At 41.4% G+C, this 22,165-nt stretch overlaps 1 protein-coding gene across 1 annotated transcript in view; it reads right to left on the bottom strand.

The window, feature by feature from the left end:
• TAC3 (tachykinin precursor 3) overlaps positions 1-18,655 on the bottom strand; it is a 111,920-nt gene extending 93,265 nt beyond the window's left edge. Inside the window, exons 1-2 of the mRNA XM_040340955.1 lie at positions 18,429-18,655; positions 531-672 (exon numbers count right to left, since the gene is read on the bottom strand). Coding sequence (XP_040196889.1) covers positions 531-641 — 111 coding nt within the window. The 5' untranslated portion in view covers positions 642-672; positions 18,429-18,655. The remainder of the gene's footprint in view (positions 1-530; positions 673-18,428) is intronic.
• Between the last annotated feature and the right edge of the window lie 3,510 nt (positions 18,656-22,165).

Genomic DNA, 22,165 nt, shown 5'->3' with positions numbered 1-22,165 from the left:
GCGCAGTGGAAAATTGTAAAAACACCTCTGGTCTTAAGGCTGACAAATGGTCCGGTGGGAAAGTGGTTAAACAATGCACAATATGCAATGCAACACCTGCCAGTGGTGTGCAGATAACACACTGCAACACAATTTTTTGTTGTTTTGTAGGCCCCTATCAAATATTGCTGAAAATGTTTTTATGCTGATTCCACATCTTTTCCTTAATTTATATACTAGTCCAGGGCTATTTGTGGCATCATCTATTTTACAGATCACATAAACAGTGTTGGCAGCCATTTATTGGACTGGCCAATTGCATATCCAAATTCCCAAGTTCCATGATTCCACTAAAGCTCTGTTATTTAGAAATAAGGGTGCTGTTTTCTGGTGCTTTAGTAGGCCATAATGCCTCAGAGATGATTATTTGTGGTGTTGCACTAAATCGAAGTATTCTCAATCACATAAATGGCCTTGTATGACATCACATGCAGTAGACCGGGAAAAGTGTTTTTGGCTTCATTGCATCTTATGATCACCTTGTGTCCTACCTTATACTGAACACCTGAGCCCTGTGTGTCTTGTGGCTCTGCACAGCCTCCATGACATGACTGGACTGCCATGAGGAAAAGAATTGCCAGACCGACTGCAGTGTTCCTCATTTTCTCGATGCCTCTCAATTTCTTGCTTCACCTGATGGAGACAGAAGCCAAAAACATCCTTATTCAAGCAAACAGAAATTAGCCTTAAAGCTGCAACTCTAAAACATAACTAAAAATAAAATCTTCCACAAGAACAACTACAAGTTTATTTACTGCGGTATGCCCTGTAAAGATGTTACAAGATTTACTCCAGGATTTCTCAGATGTGCTCTTTAAAACCAATAATAAATCATGTATTTATTATAGTTATTTATGAAGAACAGAAAATGTACGCTTTTACATATTGTACATTTCCAGACCCTGTTCTCGTGCAGCTTACAATCTAAGGTCCGTATCTCTCTCCATACATACACATACTACTATGGCCAATTTAGATAGGAGTCAATACATCTACCCACAATTCTTTGGTGTGTAGAAGGAAACCAGAGTTGCATAGTTATACAGTATGTGAGGTTTAAAAAAAGACACAAGTCTATCAAGTCCAACCTGGGTGTGTGCTTTTATGTTAGTATTACATTGCATATCCCTGTATGTTATGGTCATTCAGTTGTCTAGCTAATAGTTTTTTTTTAATTATCAATGCTCCCCACTGAAACCACTGCCTGTGGAAGAGAATTCCACATCCTTAACGCTCTTACAGTAAAGAACCCTCTACGCAGTTTAAGGTTAAACCTCTTCTCTTCTAATTTTATTGAATGGCCCGTGTCTTTTTAAATTCCCTTTCACGGAAAAGTTTATCCCTATTGTGGGGTCACCAGTATGGTATTTGTACATTTGAAATGATATTCCCTCTCAAGCGTCTCTTCTCCAGAGAGAATAAGTTCAGTGCTCGTAACCTTTCCTCATAACTAATATCCTCCAGTCCCTTTATTAGCTTTGTTGCCCTTCTCTGGACTCTCTCCATTTCCAGCACATCCTTCATGGGGATTGATGCCCAGAACTGGACGGCATACTCCAGGGGCAGACGGACCAGAGTTTTGTAGAGTGGGAGAATTGTCACTTTATCTCTGGAGTTAATCCCCTTTTTATTGCATGCCAATATTCTGTTTGCTTTGCTTGCAGCAATGCCACTGCTGAGCCTATCATCCACTATGACCCCAGGTCCTTTTTCACCCTAGATTCCCCCAGAGGTTCTCCCCATAGTGAATAGATTGCCTTCATATGTTTGCCACCCAAATGCATTTTTTTTACATGAAATCTCATTTGCCATGTAGTTGGCCACCACATTAATTTTCTCAAATCTTCTTGCAAGGTTTCCACATCCTGTGGAGAAATTATTGCCCTGCTTAGCTTAGTATTGTCCACAAATACTGAGATTGAGCTGTTTATCCCATCTTCCAGATCGTTTATGAATAAATTAAATAGGATTGGTCCCAGGATAGAACCCTGGGGGACCCCACTTTCTACACTGGCTCAATCTGAGTACTCCCTGTTTATCACTACCCTCTGAACTCGCCCCTGTAGCGAGTTTTCATTCCATGTACTCACCCTATGGTCCATGCTCACAAACCTTAGTTTGTACAGTAAACCTTTATGGGGGAACTGTATGAAATGCCTTTGCAAAATCCAGATACCCCACATCTACGGGCCTTCCTTTATCTAGATGGCAGCTCATCTCCTCATAGAGGGTTAAAAAGTTGGTTTGGCAAGAACTTCATGAATCCATGCTGATTACTGCTAATGATACCGTTTTCATTACTAAAATCTTGTATATAGTCACTTATTATCCCCTCCTAGAGCTTGCATATTATTGACGTTAGGCTAACTGGTCTGTAATTCCCAGGGATGTATCATGGTCCTATTTTAAATATTGGAACTACATTGGTTTTTCTCCAATCTGCTGGTACCATTCCAGTCAGTAGACTGTTCATAAAAATTAGGAACAATGGTCTGGCAAATACTTGACTGAGTTCCTTAGGGACCCTCAGGTACAAGTCCCGGTGACTTATGAATGTTAAGTTTTTCAAGTCTATTTCTAATTTTATCCTCTGTTAGCCATGAGGGTGCTTCCTGTGACGTGTTATGAGGATAAACACTGCTGTTTTGGTTACTGAATACCCCTGTTTCCCTTGTGAAGACTGAGGAGAAGAATAAATTCAATACCTTCGCCATCTCTCCAGCCTTAGTAACCAGATTCCCTTCATCATTCTTTACTGAACCAATATGATCTGACCTCCCTTTCTTACTATTTATATACTTTCTTTCTAGAATTTCTTGGGATTTTTTTTTACTCTCCTATGTGCCTTTCGTGTTCTATCTTAGCCGTCCTGATTGTGCCCTTACATTTCTTGTTGCATTCTCTGTAATGTTGGCATGCTGATGATGATCCCTCAGCCTTGTATTTTTTGAAGGCCTTCTCCTTTGCTTTTATATACATTTTTACATTGAAGTTATTCCACCAAGGACTTTTATTAGCTTTCTTATTAGCTCAATTTATTTCCCATTGAGATGCAATGGCTAATACCCTTATTTAATATGCTCTTGTACGTGCGCACAAAGAAAAACAAAAGAATGTACAAAAAGCCGCCTGGCTGTTTAGCTACATCAGCTGATAGTAAGAAGATTAAGGAACTATGGTGTCCATTTATGAAACCGTGGTGAGCTGAGATCCTGATGATTGCAGCTCATCTCAGATCATTATTGGTTTATGAGTTTATGAAACAATGATGATCAGGGGAGAACATGTTCTCCACTGATCATCTCTACACACAGAGAGTCTGTCATTGACAGAAACGACCTGTTTATGAAGGTGAGATCTCGGCACCCCACTGGCGATCTCTGTAAGAATTCACCCTCCCAGATTCTCCAGTCCAGAGGTGGAGAATCGTGGAGAAAAGAGAGAATCCTTGAATTCCATGAGTGTGCGCAATTTTAAAGCATGACATGTTAGGTATCTGTTTACTCGGCGTAACATCATCTTTCATATTTTACAAAAAAATTGGGCTAACTTTACTGTTTTGTTATTTTTTAATTCATGAAACCATTTATTTTACAAAAACGTTGTTACTTAAAAATCTCCATAGGCGACACTTTAAATTTTTTACAGGTTACCAGTTTAGAGTTACAGAGGAGGTCTAGTGCTAGAATTGTTGCACACGCTCTAACACATGCGGCGACACCTCACATGTGTGGTTTGAATGACGTTTACATACATGGGCGGGACTTAAGTGTGCGTTCGCTTCTGAGCGCGAGCTACTGGGGACAGGGGCGTTTTTAATTAATTAATTTATTTATTTATTTTACTTATTTATTTATTTTTTACAGTTTTTTTTACCGATCGCTTTTATTCCTATTACAAGGAATGTAAACATCCTTTGTAATAGGAATAGTGTGTGACAGGTCCTCTTTAAGGAGAGATGTGGGGTCAATAAGACCCCACATCTCTCCTCTAGGATGAAAAGAATGAGATTGTGAAAAAAAAAATTCACAGATCTCATTCTTACTAGCCGCAATTGCGGTTTGTTTACTTACGGGTACCCGGGCGTGACGTCATCACATCGCGCCCGGGCCTCCGACGGTCATAGAGATGACTGGTGACCATCTGGTCACCAGTCATCTCTATGCTTCACATCCGGCGGATGGCGATCATCTCTCCGGGCCCCCGATGGCACGGGAGAGCCCAGGGAAGCACCGGATGGCGGCGGGAGGGGGGGATGTCACCGCCGCTATGATCATTCTTACGGTGCGCAGGATCGCCGCCAGAAGAAAATGATATCTAAATGATGCCTCTAGGTGCAGGCATCATTCAGATATCCCCGCACAAAGTACAGGACGTCATATGACATCCACCCGGGATAAGAGACGGCGTGCGGTTTTGAAGTGGTTAATTTATCATAAAATGTAATTTATGAAATGCAAGCAATTTTAAGTGTCATTAAACCCGCATCATTAAAAACTATCAATAAATGCTAATTACATGGTGTTCATACTTTCTCATTTTCTGTATTCTACAAAAAGCCTGGTTGATCCTGCAATTCTCTATCTTCCCTTCTGTCCCAAATTCAGCTAGGGATTTTGCAGAGCATTGTTTTGCAGCTAGTGCACATGCTCAGTTTCCAGTGTGTTTCTATGCAGAGCATTTTCTCCCTATCACATCTGAGCAGCCCATGTGACTATAGAGTCACACATGTGGGTGTATACACAGTGGTAAATGACAGCTCACTCCATCCCTCCTCGTCCATATACCCACTAACCAGCTAAAAACAATGGGGGTGGGATATTGCATCTTGATTGATGGAGGTTTCACCTCCCTCTTATTCTAAGACACAGGCTGGAAGGGTGTGAAGCATGTGATGGGGAGAAATCCGCCCACACTATGTTATTGCCAAAAAATAATAAAGTTTTGATTTTTAAATATATATTTATATGTCAATTTAAAATAATTTATTGTTATTAATTATTTGTTTTTACCACTAGAACTAAACTAGGACTAGAAGCTTTTCCTGATACTGTTTCTTTTCAGACAGACTGGGAAAGAGCTGGGTCATGTGACAGCTGTATATCCATTAGATTTTTTTTTGTTCAAATAATTACAGTGCTGAACAAGTGTTAAGTTGGGACACCAAATATGCACGTGCTAGTTCTGGGCCAATCAGTGTAGCAAAGGAGGATAATGATAGAATGCATATTCAAAAACAAGTCAGAAATAATTACTGTGTTTCTAGCCTGACAGACTCCCTTTAAAGCACATGTAATACAAATTAAATCTAAGCACCCTGGTCAAAATGAAACTCTATCATCCCAGACTTCTTACACACTGGTTTTATCATTGCTTTGAAGGGCATCCCCTGGCTGACTGTTCTGCCCTTTCATCTAAAGTCAAAAGCAACAAGGACTCCAGGGGGCTATTTTCAAGACTTCCGTGACATCTGTTGCTATATCTAATGTAGGATTAAAGATCCTTTGAAAGAAGAGGTAGATTTATATGTTGAGCCAAATTATCTATTTCTTTAGCCAAGGAGTTGCGAAAAACCCAAATCACATTAAGGCATGCTTTCCTGAATGATGAGAGGAGGAGAAAAAAAATAATTAACCAAATAAGTATGGCTAAAATTTGGGGGTGAGGCAAAATGGACAAAACTCTATCCACTGTGGTGTCTTACATTAATGTTAATTAATGTTAAAGTGTGTTGTGTTAAGGTAGCTAATTATTTACCAAAACAGAAAAAAATAGAATCCCTGCACTCTACTTTGACGCAACGCACACAAGTGCATTGCAGAGGTGCATTAAGGTATCATTTATAAAGAATAGTACTGCAATACACCAACGTGTATATGGTGCGTTAGAGTGGGTTGTGGTAACATATGTGATAATGAGTGTTTTACCACAATCCTTGGTGTGAATTCAAGCAAAAAGCCGCACCTTCATAGAAAAAAGCTGCACAAGCCAAGGTATAAACTAGGGGACTGATTTAACACACAGGTAAAAAATAATAAAGCAATACAATTCACTAACTGCCTGCCGACCAGTCGCCGTCATTATACTGCGGCAGGTTGGCACGGCTGCGCAAACCGCCGTCGGTGTATGTCGGCCGCTTTAAGAGCTTTTAGGGGGCGCGTGCGTGGAGCCGATGCATGTGGCTGGCAGCCATGATGTCCGCCTGGTGACCTGCGATCGCTCCTCAGAGTGCTAGAACGAGGATCTGTCAATGTAAAAAGACAGATCCCCGTTCTGTCAGGGAAGTAGAGAGAGATCTGCTCTTTCTAGTAATCAGGAACATCGATCTCTCTCTACTCACAGTGACTACACTCCCCCCACAGTTAGAAACACCTCCCTAGGAAACACTTAACCCCTTGATCACCCCCTAGTGTTAACCCCTTCCCTGCCAGTGACATTTATACAGTACAATAATCAGTGGCTATTTATAGCACTGATCGCTGTATAAATGTCAATGGTCCCAAAAAACATGCTAAGGTGTATTGGGTGTCCCTTCCCCAGAAACAGCCCAGTGGGAGTGTTTTACCACTGGGCATTCTGGGAGAGGATACTTAAGGGGCAGACGCCATTTTTTCTCACTCTGACCTCATGGCCCGCCTGGCCTAAGGTATGTGACAACTCTTCTTCTTCCCCGGGGCCTGCTGAACCGAGGCTATGTTACTGCAGGTAGGCCCAGAGGTCTGTCTGGGGCCTACTGGTTCAGAGTTGGTCCTGTGCTGTCTTGCTTTCGGGAAGAGGCCGAGCAATTGGAAGTTCCAGGGGAGGACCTTTCCTGTAGAGTACCAGGCAGAAGGCTGGTATCTCAAGAAGGGCCTGGTGACTCAATTGGAGGATGCATCCTAACCAATCTACCTCACAGTACTGCCGGATTGCTTAAAGGACTTTGGTACTGTGCGGCTGTGTTTCACTTGTCATATACTGATCACCATATCCTGTGGCAGAGGATTGTTCAACAGTTTAGTACTATCATGGAGTCTGTGGCAGAGACTTTTGTCCATTGACAGCGAGTGTACTTGTCTCCGGGATCGCAAGTTCCTCAGTGATTTGCACAAGGTATCTGAACTTCCCCTAATCCTCCATCCCACTACTTCGGCAAGTTGTTTAATAAAAAAACATTGGAAAGACTAAGAGATTGATGCGCACATCTGTTCTGACATTTGCTAATCGTAGACTCTAAGTTTGGGACACGGTGAACTATGGGGTAACGGCAGGACCCAAAACAACTCAGCAGCTCCTTTGGGGGTAGTGCTACATATACAGTTGTGGCCAAAAGTTTTGAGAATGACACAAATATTAGTTTTCACAAAGTTTGATGCTAAACTGCTTTTAGATCTGTGTTTCAGTTGTTTCTGTGATGTAGTGAAATATAATTACACGCACTTCATACATTTCAAAGGCTTTTATCGACAATTACATGACATTTATGCAAAGAGTCAGTATTTGTAGTGTTGGCCCTTCTTTTTCAGGACCTCTGCAATTTGACTGGGCATGCTCTCAATCAACTTCTGGGCCAATTCCTGACTGATAGCAACCCATTCTTTCATAATCACTTCTTGGAGTTTGTCAGAATTAGTTGGTTTTTGTTTGTCCACCCGCCTCTTAAGGATTGATCACAAGTTCTCAATGGGATTAAGATCTGGGGAGTTTCCAGGCTATGGACCCAAAATGTCAACGTTTTGGTCCCCAAGCCACTTAGTTATCACTTTTGCCTTATGGCACCGTGCTCCATCGTGCTGGAAAATGCATTGTTCTTCACCAAACTGTTGTTGGATTGTTGGAAGAAGTTGCTGTTGGAGGGTGTTTTGGTACCATTCTTTATTCATGGCTGTGTTTTTGGGCAAAATTGTGAGTGAGCCCACTCCCTTCCCTTGGATGAGAAGCAACCCCACACATGAAAGGTCTCAGGATGCTTTACGGTTGGCTTGACACAGGACTGATGGTAACGCTCACCTTTTCTTCTCCGGACAAGCCTTTTTCCTGATGCCCCAAACAATCGGAAAGAGGCTTCATATATGATTTTGCCCCAGTCCTCAGCAGTCCATTCACCATATTTTCTGCAGAAGATCAATCTGTCCCTGATGTTTTTTTTGGAGAGAAGTGGCTTCTTTGCTGCCCTTCTTGACACCAGGCCATCTTCCAAAAGTCTTCGCCTCACTGTGCGTGCAGATGCGCTCACACCTGCTTGCTGCCATTCCTGAGCAAACTCTGCACTGGTGGCACTCCGATCCCGCAGCTGAATCCTCTTTAGGAGACGGTCCTGGCGCTTGCTGGACTTTCTTGGGCACCCTGAAGCCTTCTTCACAAATGCAGTGGAATTTTTTTTTATGGGATTAAGTTAATTTTCATGGCAAAGAGGAACTTTACAATTAATTGCAATTCGTCTGATCACTCTTCATAACATTCTGGAGTATATGCAATTTCCCATCTCAAAAACTGAGGCAGCAGACTTTGTGAAAATTAGTATTTGTGTCATTCTCAAAACTTTTGGCCATGGCTGTACATGCTACTACATGCTCCAGACTTACCCAGAGGCCCTCCCCAACTCTAGAGCCTCCCCCCACTTCATTTTCGAATCTCATACTTGCCTTTTCCACTCTGGTGCTATGATAATGCCTCCCACACCTTGCAATCACAGTATGTTCTCAGTCTTCCAGGATGAATGTCCTTGTTTGTCATTCTAATGACATATTAACCCCTTGGCGCTGGCCGTACGCATATCTCGTGGTGGGTGGGCCTTAATGCTGAGCGGCCACATATATATGACCCTGTGGTTACAACTTACCATGCTAAGAGCACCATCCCAGCATGGTGGCCAGTGGGGATCGGTAAGCTCCTAAAGCATGCATGTGACCACTGTAGCAGCCAATCACAACGGTCACATGACCTAAACGCTCACCTTCACCTCTCAGCGTACTTCTCCTGTTAGATGAGATTGATTAAAAAGATCAGATAATAATTCAACAACTACACATTGAAGTTCTCTAAGAATTCTTGGACTGAGGGTTCTGAGGAAGAGGGCATGTCCCTTGAAATGCATTAGCCTTCTAAACTTATACTACTACTCCTTATAATGAGATGTGTTGAGACGATATACAGGAATCTTGGCAGTCTGTACCTGGATTTGTCCTAATGAGCTTGTACATTAAGGTTTGTGAGTATATAATATTATTTTATCGATAAAGGATATTTAGGCTCCATTCACACCATTTTTTTAACATGGGTTCCTATGGAACAGGTTCATATCAATGCATTTTTGTGCCTCTGCGTGTTTGTAACGGGTCACTTTTTTAAATGCAAAATTGTGCTTTTTTGTTTTTTCGGTTCAATAGATTCCAAAGAAGAAGCTGCAGAAAAGCATGTAGTGTGTTTTTAATGTGTTTTTGCAGCAATTTTTTTTACCACGATTTGCATTTTACATTTTTAAATCTGCCTAAGAACTAATCTTTCCCCCCAAAAAATGCATGTCGTGGTAAAATCATGGTAAAATTACAGTAAAAAACCTGTGGAAAGCACAGCACAAAGCACCGCAGAAATGCTCAAAAGCAACATTCATATATGTGAATTGAGCCGTAGGCTCTGTTCACATCTTGGCTTTTTGAATCGTGGGGGGAATCGCTGGGATTCCGCCTGCGATTCAAAATATCGGCGAATCGCGGGACGTCCGTGTGTTCCGTGTCGCTTCCAATGGAACCAAAATCGTGGTGCGATTTTGCCATGATTCATCGGGTGACAATTGCGGTAAAATCACGCAAACAAAATCGTGGGACGGCCTGTCACCCACGAGAAGCTCTTGTACTTTTGTGTGACAGACGTACCGCAATTCTGTTTGTGTGATTTTACCGTGATTGTCACCCGAGGAATCACGGAAAAATCGCACCGCGATTGTGGTCTCATTGGAAGTGGCAGGGAACGCATGGCGTCCCGTGATTTGCCGCTGTTTTAAATTGTGGGCGGAACAGTGGCGATTCCGCCCACGATTCAGAATACCAAGATGTTGTGAACGGAGCCTTAAGGATAATGCACTAGGCCGGTGTCCTGATTTGTTAAAAAGGTTAATTAATAATCCAACTATACATTAAAGTTCACCAAGAATGCTTTGATAAATACCATCAGGACTCGTTGATTTGTTAAACTTTAAGTGAGCCAGTTCATCCGCTACCTTTGAATTTAGAAACCCAGAAAATTAACCTTTACCAATATTATCTTCCAAAAAGCTTTTGTGATTTGTTTTTTACTTTTTAGAAGACTTAACACAAATAGTTGTTTAAATAGTTTGTAGGCATGAGTTAACTGAGCAGCATTCGGTCTGTTGGACATTTCTTGAATCCAATGCAAAATTTCCAAATCATAAACATTGTACCCTCAATCCCAAGTCGATGGGAACCAAATTTTTGTATTTTTTCCTGACATTTTCCATGCTTTGTTGACACTGACATTTATAAATTAAATAAAAACCTTCAGTGGTGAGTGGGTCTTTTATTGTGGCAATACATTTAGGAAAATAAACTATTCACAGGGGCACACCCTAATCACTCTTTGTAGTACCGATTCCCCCTACTGCCCGGGCTTTTCCCTGTGCTGTGCCCCCCACCCCAGTGCTGCTGACTTCCATCCTCTGTTCCTCCCCTGGCTGCTGCAGGTTTTTTTTTCAGGTTGGAGAGTGTGGGAAGGGGCTAGTCAATAGACATGCAGGTTAACTGGCTTCTGTATAAATTGGCACTAGTATGTGTATGAATGTGAGTTAGGGACCTTAGATTGTAAGCTCCTTGAGGGCAGGGACTGATGTGATTGTAAAAAATTGTGTAGAGTGCTGTGTAAATTCATGGCGCTATATAAGTACCTCTACTAAAAAAATAAAAATAAAAATAGATGTAATTTACAGGCCTCTTTCTTTTCTAAATGAACACAGTGAACACACTCACTGTGTTCAATCATAAGTGAAGCATAGTAAACTGTGTTTACTATGTTTCAGTGTGTGAATGAACAGGAAGCCGCTGAGCACAGAGCACTTCCTATTAATATGGTGCAGCTCTGCTAAGAAACCATTTATTTTGCCAACGCTTAACTGAACAAGCTGAAGTTAGAAGCTGATTGGCTACCATGCACGGCTACACCAGATATTGCACTCTCCAGCTTTAGTAAATCAACCCCATTGTGTACAGTCCATTTAGGGTAAAAAAAGTAGTGTTTGGTTGTGATATCGATTTTGAGGAGGACCCCACACAACCTTTGGAGACCCTAGGCCAAAATAAGAAAAAAAAATGGTAAATGTCCCTTCCCCCAAAATCTATGCCAGATTTTTATCCTGGCATTCAGCCTGGCTGGCCCGGAAAGGAAAGGGGAGTAGCAGGCCACATGAAAGCATAATTTGCAAGGAGGTGGGCAGAAAGCCTTTTCCCCCATTCAAGGTACAGGCGGTCCCCTACAGTGGTCATCAACCCTGTCCTACAGGGCCCACTAACAGGCCAGGTTTGCAAGATAACTGAAATACATCACAGGTGATATCATTTGCTGTTCAGTGATTGCAGTATTCTAGACTGCATCTCTCCATGGTAATACATAAAACCTGGCCTGTTAGTGGGCCCTGTAGGGCAGGGTTGATGACCACTGCCCTACTTCATACAAACATCTGACTTACAAACAACTCCTACTTACAAACTGAGGGAGACAACAGAAAGTGAGAGGAAATCTACCCCTAGGAAGGAAAATTATCTCCTGTAAAAGTTAATATGGGAAAAGGTACCTCCACTGATGTTTTATCACCAATCCTTGTTTCCCTACTAACCCCAAATTTTAAAAATCCAATTGTCATTGGGACAGAAAGTGAGGTGAAATCTTCTGAACAGGGGCACAGACAGCAAAACAAATGTTACAGGGGTGAGAACCCTTCCCTATGCTATCCACAATCAAATCGTTTTTTTTTTTGGGCTGGAGCTAAACTTAAAAAATGTTAGCTGTTCCAACTTACAAACTGATTCAACTTAAGAACAAGCCTACAGTCCCTATCTTGTTTGTAACCCAGGGACTGCCGGTAACTTGTCCTCATGTGGCTGGGACAAGGACCTCATCCCCATGTCTCTGGCAAGGTAGATGAGTCATCTTATTGAAGGGGGACATTTTGGAATAAGGGGCCCCCTCAGATATCCAGCCACCCTATATGAATTAATAAAAGATATATAGTACCCTTTGTTACTTATTCATTAATAAAAATGAAAAAGTAAATAAACCCACAGACACCATTAAAAAAAAACTTTATTAAAATAATTTATAAACAATGTCCCTCAATGTAAATGCAATGTTAATCATGCAATCCAGAAATGTAGATCCAATGTCAATCAGGATGAACAATGCCCTGGCAACACTACAAGTTGCACCGGTGGCAAATAACAGCTCCTGGATGACGTCATTGACCAAATACGGTCATGAGTTGTAATTTGCAATAGGGAGTAGGGGCAGGAGAAGTGGCGGATCATTATGTCAGCAGGTCGTTGTTCATCATGATTGACAATGGATCTACACTTCTGGCTGACATGATTATCGTTGGATTTACATCATAAGACATTGTTCATTTTTAGAGAATGGATTTTTTCATGGTATGGGTGCAGACCCCCACATCCATGGGGCAGGGATGTGGAGAAGAAGCCATTGTCTCCATCAACATAGGGACATTCTCAGAAATAGCTATGCTTACAACCTCTGTATCACCTTCTAAATCAGTTAGAACACTATTAGGCCCCATCCACACTTGTGAATGGGGCTGTTAGTGATAACATGCTGGAGAAACAGGGGTTTGTGGGTAGTACCGCTATCAAAAGCATTGGGAGGCTGACAGATCCCACAGCTAAACGCAGCCACTCGCACATAATCTCTAGTGGAGTGATTATCTGTGAACAATCAGCCCTGCAGGCTTCCAGGGCTGATCACTCATGGGTATTTTTTCCATGGGCGATTAAATGCGAGCAGCCATGATTAGCTGCAGGGACTGTCAACTTCTATTTGTTTTCAATGGGGCTGCATCTGCAGCTAATCATTGGGAACCCCTGCTGGTTCTCCCACATGTAATCTCTCAGGCCTCGTACACACGGCCGAGTTTCTCGGCAAAAACCAGCAAGAAACTTGACGAAAACTATGTGTTTCGCCAGTCGAGTTCCTCGGTCATGTGTACGAGGCTTAACAACCCTATTTGCAAGTGTGAAAGGGTTATACAGTGACACACCAAAAGCTGCATGTTTCTGGTCCACAGTTTTCATTCCTCCAGTTCAAACAAATGTTCAGTTCACATTTCCCGTTTTGCAAGGTAGCACAAACCAAGGAATCCAAACAAGCATTGTCAAATGTCAACATGTGGCCTGGGAACCCCCATAGAGACAGGACAGAAAGATAGTCTTCAGAGAGAACCATGAAAAACAATTGTCAAAAAAGTATTGCACTGAACTAAACCAGACATCTTCCAAACTAAAAATAAAACACAGGTACTTGCCATGGACAGTCTACTGTCTCCAAACTCCTGTTGTGTTCGGTTTTATACCAGTACTAACAACACTTAGTAAGAGATATCCAATGGCAACAACCACAATACCAAAACCAAATTAGGAGGAACAATAAAAAATACTTAAAACTTGGCTTATCCAACTACTGATGTTCAAACGATGCACTTTTGTCCGCTGCATATCGGGCCTGATAAGCTCACAATTGGGTTGATTTACTAAAGGGAAATCCACTCTGCACTACAAGTGCACTGAAAGTGCTACTTGAAAGTGCACTTGTAAGTGCAGTCGCTGTAGATCGCTTTAGATCTGAGGGGAAGATCTGAAATGAGGGGAAGCTCTGCTGATTCTATCATCCAATCATGTTCAAATGCTGTTTTTTTATTTCCCTTGCATGTTCCCCTCAGATCTATAGTGACTGTACTTGAAAGTGCACTTGTAGTGCAAAGTGGATTTGCCTTTCATAAATAACCCCCAATGAGTAAACTTGAGTAACTAATGCACTTAAATACCACACTGATTAGAATACTAGATTACCCCTCTTACATATCCAGTACTCCCAACACTAAGGCTCAGTTCACACTAGTGCGGGGCGTGCATTCTGGTTGCGGGTATTGCATCGACTCCCCCACCTGCATCTGAATCACACTGCTTTTGCAGTTCTTAAATCTGAATGGCACCCCCACGCATCTCAGCCCACAGCGCTATTGTGGGTGTGGGAACCACAGAGAGAGCCGATGGTCAAAAAGACTTTACTTGCAGCCGCGTTTTAAAAAGGTGCATGCACCTTTTTTTGTGTGTTTCATGCAGCGCAGCCAGGACAGCCATCACACATTTTGGGGCCTCTTACACAGCTTTAGGCAGGGCCCCCCTAGAGCAGAGAACCGGGGGGGCCTCTTCGCTCCTGCCGTGAGATAATACGTGGGGGGGGGGTTGTGGTAACAAAAGTGTCATCTCTTCTCTTCTCTCTCCTGCCGTGAGATAATAATAATTGGTGCTGACGAACAAAACAAAGTCAAGTCAAGTCTTCCCTCTCCTGCCACGAGTTGCTAAAGGGGAGGCCAGATGAAAAAAAAAATCAGGCCCCTTAAGCCTTGTACACACGACCGAGAAACTTGACGGGTGAAACACATCAAGTTCCTCGTCGAGTTCCTTGTGAAGCCGTCGAGAAACTCGACAAGCCAAGTTTCTCCATTCCCGTCAAGGAAATAGAGAACTTGCTCTCTTTTTGGCTCGTCGAGTTTTTCGAAAGTTTCCTTGACGAAAATGTACACACGACCGGTTTCCTCTGCAAAAAAATATCTCCCAGCAAGTTTCTTGCTGTTTTTTGCCGAGAAACTCGGTCGTGTGTACGAGGCCTGACAGATGAATAGGCTGCTGTGCCCCAGCAAACGTGGGATGCACGGCCCAGCTCTAGTGTAAACCAAGCCTTAGTCAACCATAGACAAGTACTCCAGCACTAACAACATTTAGTAAGCAATCACGAAAAGGAACAACAACCCTGCAACAACTACAATACCAAAGTAAGCAGTTTAAGAAAAATAAATACATTTAGAAATACTGAGAAATTGAGAAATATTTTATGTTCAAATTATGGAATTTTGTGTGCTACCTTTCTGTCCTTATGCACGCACAATCAACAAACTCTACAGAGTTACTAATCTAAGTAGATACCACAATGAATAGGATACTAGTTTTCCTTTCTTATATATGCAAAATGCAACACACCTAGTATCCCCAACACTTGAAGAGGCCATACAGAGCAAATTTTGGGCAATTCCTGATGAGCTGGCTTAAATTTGCTGTGTGTGTGGCCCTGTCTGCACCCTCCCACCCAGTATCCTTTGGATACAAATCTAAGGAGTTGAGTGAAAAATTGCTAGTCAAACAGCACCTGGATCCACTCACTTGCAGGCTGTATGGGTATCTTGAAATTCAGTGGCACCAGCCTATTTCTGAGAGCATTGCATATGAGAAGCTGCAAAGGGCTGAGTCTTGACAAAAAAAATGCTATTTCTACTTAAACCCAGATTAAAGTTATGTTCACGCATAATGTTTTATATGATATATGAATATACCACTTAAGGGAAGAATACAGGTCAACATATTAGGATTGTATTTCAATGAGCATCAGTGCAATGCAATAGTTTAATAGAAAATAATGTATTTCAAAGTGGAAGTAAATCAGCTGTGGGTCCCTGGAGCAATGTCCATTATGTGCATGCTTGCATATTATGGCCGACTTACCACATAGTTTGACCTTCACCAGAAATAAAAGGTCTGTGCTCCCCCTAATTGCTTCATCCACTGCTGCAGACATTTTTTCCAGTTTTTCTGATAGCATGGCATCTTATTTTTTCAGCCATTGGCCGGCCACTGATGATGTAACTCCTGCACATGCTCATTAGGGATACATCACCTTGGCAACCAGCTCCATTCTCTGCAACTTACAGATGCCTGGAGAGGGTCAGGAGTGTACACTGCACTGCATGTGTCACAGCCAGTGTACATATATATAAAAAAAATTGCTAGCAGACAGGTGAAGCGGATTTGTTATCAGAGAAAACATACATATTCTACCAAATAATGCACCTGCTAGAAAATGTTGTTACAGTTTTAGCTCCACCATAACAAGTACAGTACATACAATTTTCCTGTGCTGGGCAAAGTGGCAAATTCTGCAAAAGTGCTCTAGTTTAAAAAAAAATCCCTTGTAACAACATGAATCTTTCTGTTAGCACAACCTCACTCTTGTCTTGTAAAATATATTATTTTTAATGTTACCACCTATGGTTTTTTTTAATACAAATATCACTTTTAGCAATTATAGTGTAGAGTAAACATTGCTATAAAGTCAAGTATATAGTCAGTTGTCTTATTACTCAGACCAGTGAAGAACTTAAGTTAACTCGATATGAAATTGTCATATACAGTAAGGTCTAATTAAATGACCATATATTCACATTGCTATAAAAATAAATGCAATACCCACAGTAGCAGTTAATGTGATGTTTTAATTAAGCCTGGAAAGAAACTTTCTCCATTGAGGTCTACAGTAATTAGACCAGAGATGTTTTGAGTTTAGAGTACAAACGTAGCTCCGCAGGGTAATCATGGAATAAAGTTTGGCACTTTTGTATTAGCATGGTCATTTAGGACCATCGTATTATGTAATCCTCCCTGGTACCAGGTCTCATCTTCCATGAAGTTATGTTTAAATCATTGATTAAATCAAACCTCAAAAATGAATAAACTAATCCCATTTGAACCAATTTTGTGAAGATTTCAGAACACTAAGGGAAAAAAATGATAACTATCTGCTTGCAAAATGCACCTTATGACTCTTAATTCATATAGACTTCTTATGCCGGTAATGTGTTCATGAGTGCCTCCACTTCTGCATGTAGCGAGAGCAATTTGATTCTAGACCTATTACACACCTTCTCAGTTCTTTCTTCATATTATACACCTACCTTCTCCATCACACATAGTTTAAGAATGTGATTTGTATATCATGTTTGATGGGAGTTTATGGGGTTCATAGACCTTCTCTGATGTTTCCTTGCTCTAAGATAATGCAATATATAGTCTGATTCTTCATAATTAACTGTTAATGAAGATTTCAAATTCCCTGAACACATTTGCTCCTCAAAGCTAAGCCTCCACTCAACCTAATTGTGTAATTATTTTTACTGATTCTAACATGTCCTAAGTGTACAACATAGGAGGGGCAAAACAAGTTTACATTCTAAAATAACTCGATGGCATACATCTTAATATGATAAGATATAGAAAATTCATCCTTAGCAACCACAAGTTTGGGTGAAAATGAAGTCAAGTTTAATAAGTATTTATTTAGACCAGGCTCACTTCAAATACCCAATCAAGGGTATTTACCATCATACTGATTTTGTAAGTAAGCCCAGGATAAGGTAAAATGTACTCTTTGGGGGTTATTTACTAAAGGCAAATCAACTTTGTACTACAAGTGCAAAGTGCACGTGGAAGTGTAGTCGCTGTAGATCCGAGGAAGACAAGCAAGGAAAATAAAAAACAGCATTCTAGCTTGCACATGATTGGATAAACAAATCAGCAGAGCTTCCCCTCATTTCAGATCTACCCCTCAGATTTATAGCAACTGCACTTCCAAGTGCACTTTGCACTTGTAGTTTGTACTTGTAGTGCAAAGTGGATTTGTCTTTAGTAAATAACCCCCTTTGAGTAAATTAGCTTTATATACATACATACACACACACATATATATAATACACATCTTATCCATATATGATATGACGTTTTCACTAATAGTTTAAGTTATGCTATAGTATGATTTCAGTTACTATTATAGTATAGTATGATATGATTTACATTTTACTTAAATAAATCAGAAATATATACATATATATTCAAACACATTCTAGTTAAATGTTTAATAGACTTAGCAATATAACCAAATTCTTAAACCATGTGTACGAAAGCTAAAAAGCATGTTAAAAAATAAACAGAAAAGACCCACAATATCTCTATCATATATCATACCTCTACATATTGTAGTCAATCCAGTGTGCTTTTCACACTTGGGTAGAAATAAAGCAGGGCATAACTAAGACTTTACAATGTTGGTTGACAAAAAAACTTGTCGTGAAACATTTTTTATATTCAATCTATTACATGTATTATACTGTGAATTTTATCCATACAGAATTGTAATTGACATGCAAAGAATATTTTAATGTGTTAGCTACTCTCATATAAATTACTAATTTAAAGTGCCTAAATGTTCTAAAATGAAGCAATACATGAAAAAGACAAAAGTTGCTGTAATACAAGTGTATCCAGTAAGATGCAATAGCAGTGCTCTACCTGTGTGTGCTGCAGTCACGCTGATCCTCTGCGCTGGTTGAGCTGTGAGATGTCTTGAGGAGTCTGAACTGCGATCTCTGCTTTTAAATACAGACACGAGTCCTTGGTGATTCGATGCTCCTGTCACTCAATTCTTCTCGCTCTTTTCAGTATAACGCATCCGATTTCTCCTTTCCTCCCAACTTCTCTCTTGCTCTGCCCAGCTCTCTAGCTTTCCTTCCCACCTATACCAACCTCTTTTCATGTCTATTTATTTCATTTTTTTCTTGTTTTTCTTATATTCTTAATTTCTCTTGTTTATCTCATATATAGAATATGTTATCTCATATTCCTCATCCCTGTTTATCCTTTCTTCATGCACATCACATTCTCTCTCTCTCTCTCTCTCTCTCTCTCTCTCTACATGTATCTCTCTCTCTTTCTTTTACATGTATCTATTTCTTCCTCTATATTTCTCTTCTAACACTATCTCTCTCCCTCTGTACCTCTTGTCTTCCCCTCTATCAGTCCCTGTACCTCTCTCCAATCTCTCCAGGCTTTTTCTCCTAGTCTCCCACTCTCACTCTTGCCTCTATCACGTTAGCTGTTGTCTTTACTTAAAACATGGTTTATGCACAGATTATTCCCACTTGGGCTGCATTTTCCTTTTCAGTGTGTTGATTTTTCTGTAAAAATCTGTTTTTCATTCATGCTCAGTCATCACACTACACCTGTTCCCTCTAAAGTATGCACAGTTCAGCCCCTTACAACATAAAGTATTTATTATTAGTTAGAGATCCAAACAGCTTCATCATCAAAACTATAGAAATTAAATGCCAGGCAAAACAGGACATACTAGTTCACTAAATAGTTAGACGCAAGAATTTTACAAAACAGATTATCAAAGCTGCACATGGACTCTTCACAGCAATGTCTCTGTGGCTCAATCAAGGTAACATAGTGCTCTATAAGATTCTAAAACAACAGAGAATCTAGCTGAGAATCACTACTTAAGTAAAACAGTTCGGAACACAAACAACTTCCTGCGATCATCCTGATAACAGCATCCCTCTCAGTGAAATCTAGGCTAGCGCTGGTAACTCAGGTAAACTGCTGGAGGGATCCAAGGACAAATGGCCACCCAACTGGGACTGGAGTACTCTGGCAGCAGTTGGAGAGCAGCTTCCCACAGTAGTTAGGTCTTCTAGAGAAACTGTATGCTATTGGGCTCTTTCCCAGTTGCCTGCATAAACAGTGGAGGGCCACTTACCTGGCTACATGTCAACTACCCAGCTACCTCTGCCTCATTAGGTGTGGCTTTTGTGAGCTGCTAAAGTAGTGATGTTGAGGGCCATATCTTCCCTGGGTTTGTCCAGGAACCAAGGGAGTTGTGCGAAAAGGAGTTAAAGTTTTGTAGGGCTCCAAAGCAGGAACATGCACCTGAGCTGGGTGACCATTGGGCTGTGAAATATAGTCAGGATCAATGGCTTCTCCAGGGAGTCTTGGAGATAATGGAAGAGAAGCTGAAGTGGCAGAGATGTTTGTGGGTCTTGATGGGTTTGGGATGGTTACAGTGTTCATGTCTATGTTTTGGGGGTTCCTTCTCTGTGAATATCGTAAATGGGCATAACTAAAATGGGCTGTTGCGGACAACTCCAGACACTTCTTTGCCGTGGTGTTTGCCCTTTTTCTTGCCTGTGTGTACCTTTATGGTGGAATAAAACTCTGTCTGCAAAGTTTGATGCCTCCAACTCCCTTGACCGATCTTTTACAAACTGGGCTTCAGACAATCATTGTTTCTACTCCCGAACCCAGAAAGCTTGAGTGTGCTCACTTTCAAGTGTCAACAGTTTACACAGTGCTTTACAAAATGGAGGGAAACAGTACAGTTACAATACAATTCAATATAAGAGCTATCAACGGTCCCTGCTTGTTCAAGCCTGCAGTCTTAAATTAACTGATACAAAATGTAATAACTGTTAGGGATGAGTTGATGGAGAAAATAAAAGTACAATTTACTATTTAGAGGCAGGATAGGCAAGCATGACATGGTAGGATGAGTGGCCTGTTGGGAAACTTACTGCATGGTTGTATTTATGTATGTATGTATGTATGTATGTATGTATGTATTTAATGCCTAGTATTGTGTGGTTGTATTTATGTATGCATGTATTTAATGCCTAGTACAGTAAGTGGCATCATTCTTGGAAGATCTTGCTTTTAAAACAGGTTCCTTGGTCTGTATGTGCTTTATCTTCTGTGGGCAGCTATAAGGAAGGCAGAAGTGTTTCCACAAACTTGGTCTGCCATAACTAGAATGTGATAGTATCCATCTTTTGACATGTCAAGTGTAGGAAAGTAAATATGAACTAGTTCTAGTGGGGAAAACGTGGCCAAGTCAGAAGAGAAATTCAGGTCTGGCTGGCTGGCTGCTATAGGACTCAGGTATGATCATATCTGTTATTAGGGCCAGTTATGCTACTACAGCCCCAGGGAGCAGATGAAGTGGAAGAACCTTGGTGTTCTGGATTCTAGCTACCGTAACTTGTCAGATCACTGTGAAGATCCTGTCAACAAAGGGATCCATTTTTGAAGGCAAGGGTCCACGAAGAAATGAAAACCTTGCAATCCATAGTGAGAACCTACAATCATGGGAAGTATATGTTTTTGATTAAGTGGTACCACCACCTGCATCCCAAAGGAAATGACAACTTTTTCCCAGATGTCTACAGAGCACAGATCTGGGCCCTCCAGTGCTCAAGAGCATGGGCAGCAGCTGCCTGAGCATGTACGGCACCCCTTCAGCATCTCAGCCCTTTATTCCAGATGATTTTCATGGGCAATATCACCTGAAGCTGCCCCCTCTTAAAGGCACTATGCCCTTTTTTCCTGAGTCCTGTCCCCTCAGCTCTACTTTCATACAGGTTAGCTCATCGGCAGTTGTCTAAAGGATTCATGGTGCGTTCAGGCTCATTAAATATTGCTGGAACACGGGTTCTGGCCAGGTAGTTCATTGGAAGCCAGTATTGAACCAAACTTGACTTCTTGACTGTCAAACCACCACATTTTTGGTTCTTGGATAGGGATTAATTCCACTTTGCTACCCCACTGCTTGACTCCTGGCAGCTTGGCATTCTAGTTTAATTGCTTTTTTCATGTATTGGTTCATGTGTGGTTGGTACAGTCTCCCTGGATATACCAGTAGCTCAAATCAACAGCCCCAGTGAAGGGATGATGTTCTTCGCTGCCACCAAGCTCTTTACCCAAGTACTGCCCTCTTGCTTATATACTAAGATAATGTGAAGTTTAAGTGCACCTGTGCTTAGACTAGACATTATTAGCCAGATTCAGAAAGACTTACGCTGGCGTATCTAATGATACGCCGTGTAAGTCCACGGATGCGCCATCGTATCTATGCGCTGTATTCACAGTACAAGATACGCCTGAATTTTGGCTTCCTACGACCGACGTAAGTCTCCTACGCCGTCGTATCTTGGGTGCATATTTACGCTGGCCGCTAGGGGCGCTTCCATTGATTTATGCGTCGAATATGTAAATGAGCGAGATACGCCGATTCACGACCGTACTTGCGCCCCTCGCAGTAAGCTACGCCGTTTACGTAAGACGTACGTCCGGCGTAAAGATAAACCACCAAATACTTGGTCTAAGTCGTGTAGGGTATGGACGTCGGAACTGCCGTCGGATTTTACGTCGTTTGCGTAAGTCGTAAGTGAATGGGGCTGGGCGTAGGTTACGTT

This window comes from Rana temporaria, chromosome 2 (genome assembly GCF_905171775.1).
Source record: "Rana temporaria chromosome 2, aRanTem1.1, whole genome shotgun sequence".
Lineage (NCBI taxonomy): Eukaryota > Metazoa > Chordata > Amphibia > Anura > Ranidae > Rana > Rana temporaria.
Note: the sequence above shows the minus strand (reverse complement) of the source record. Positions and strands in the feature narration are given on the sequence as shown.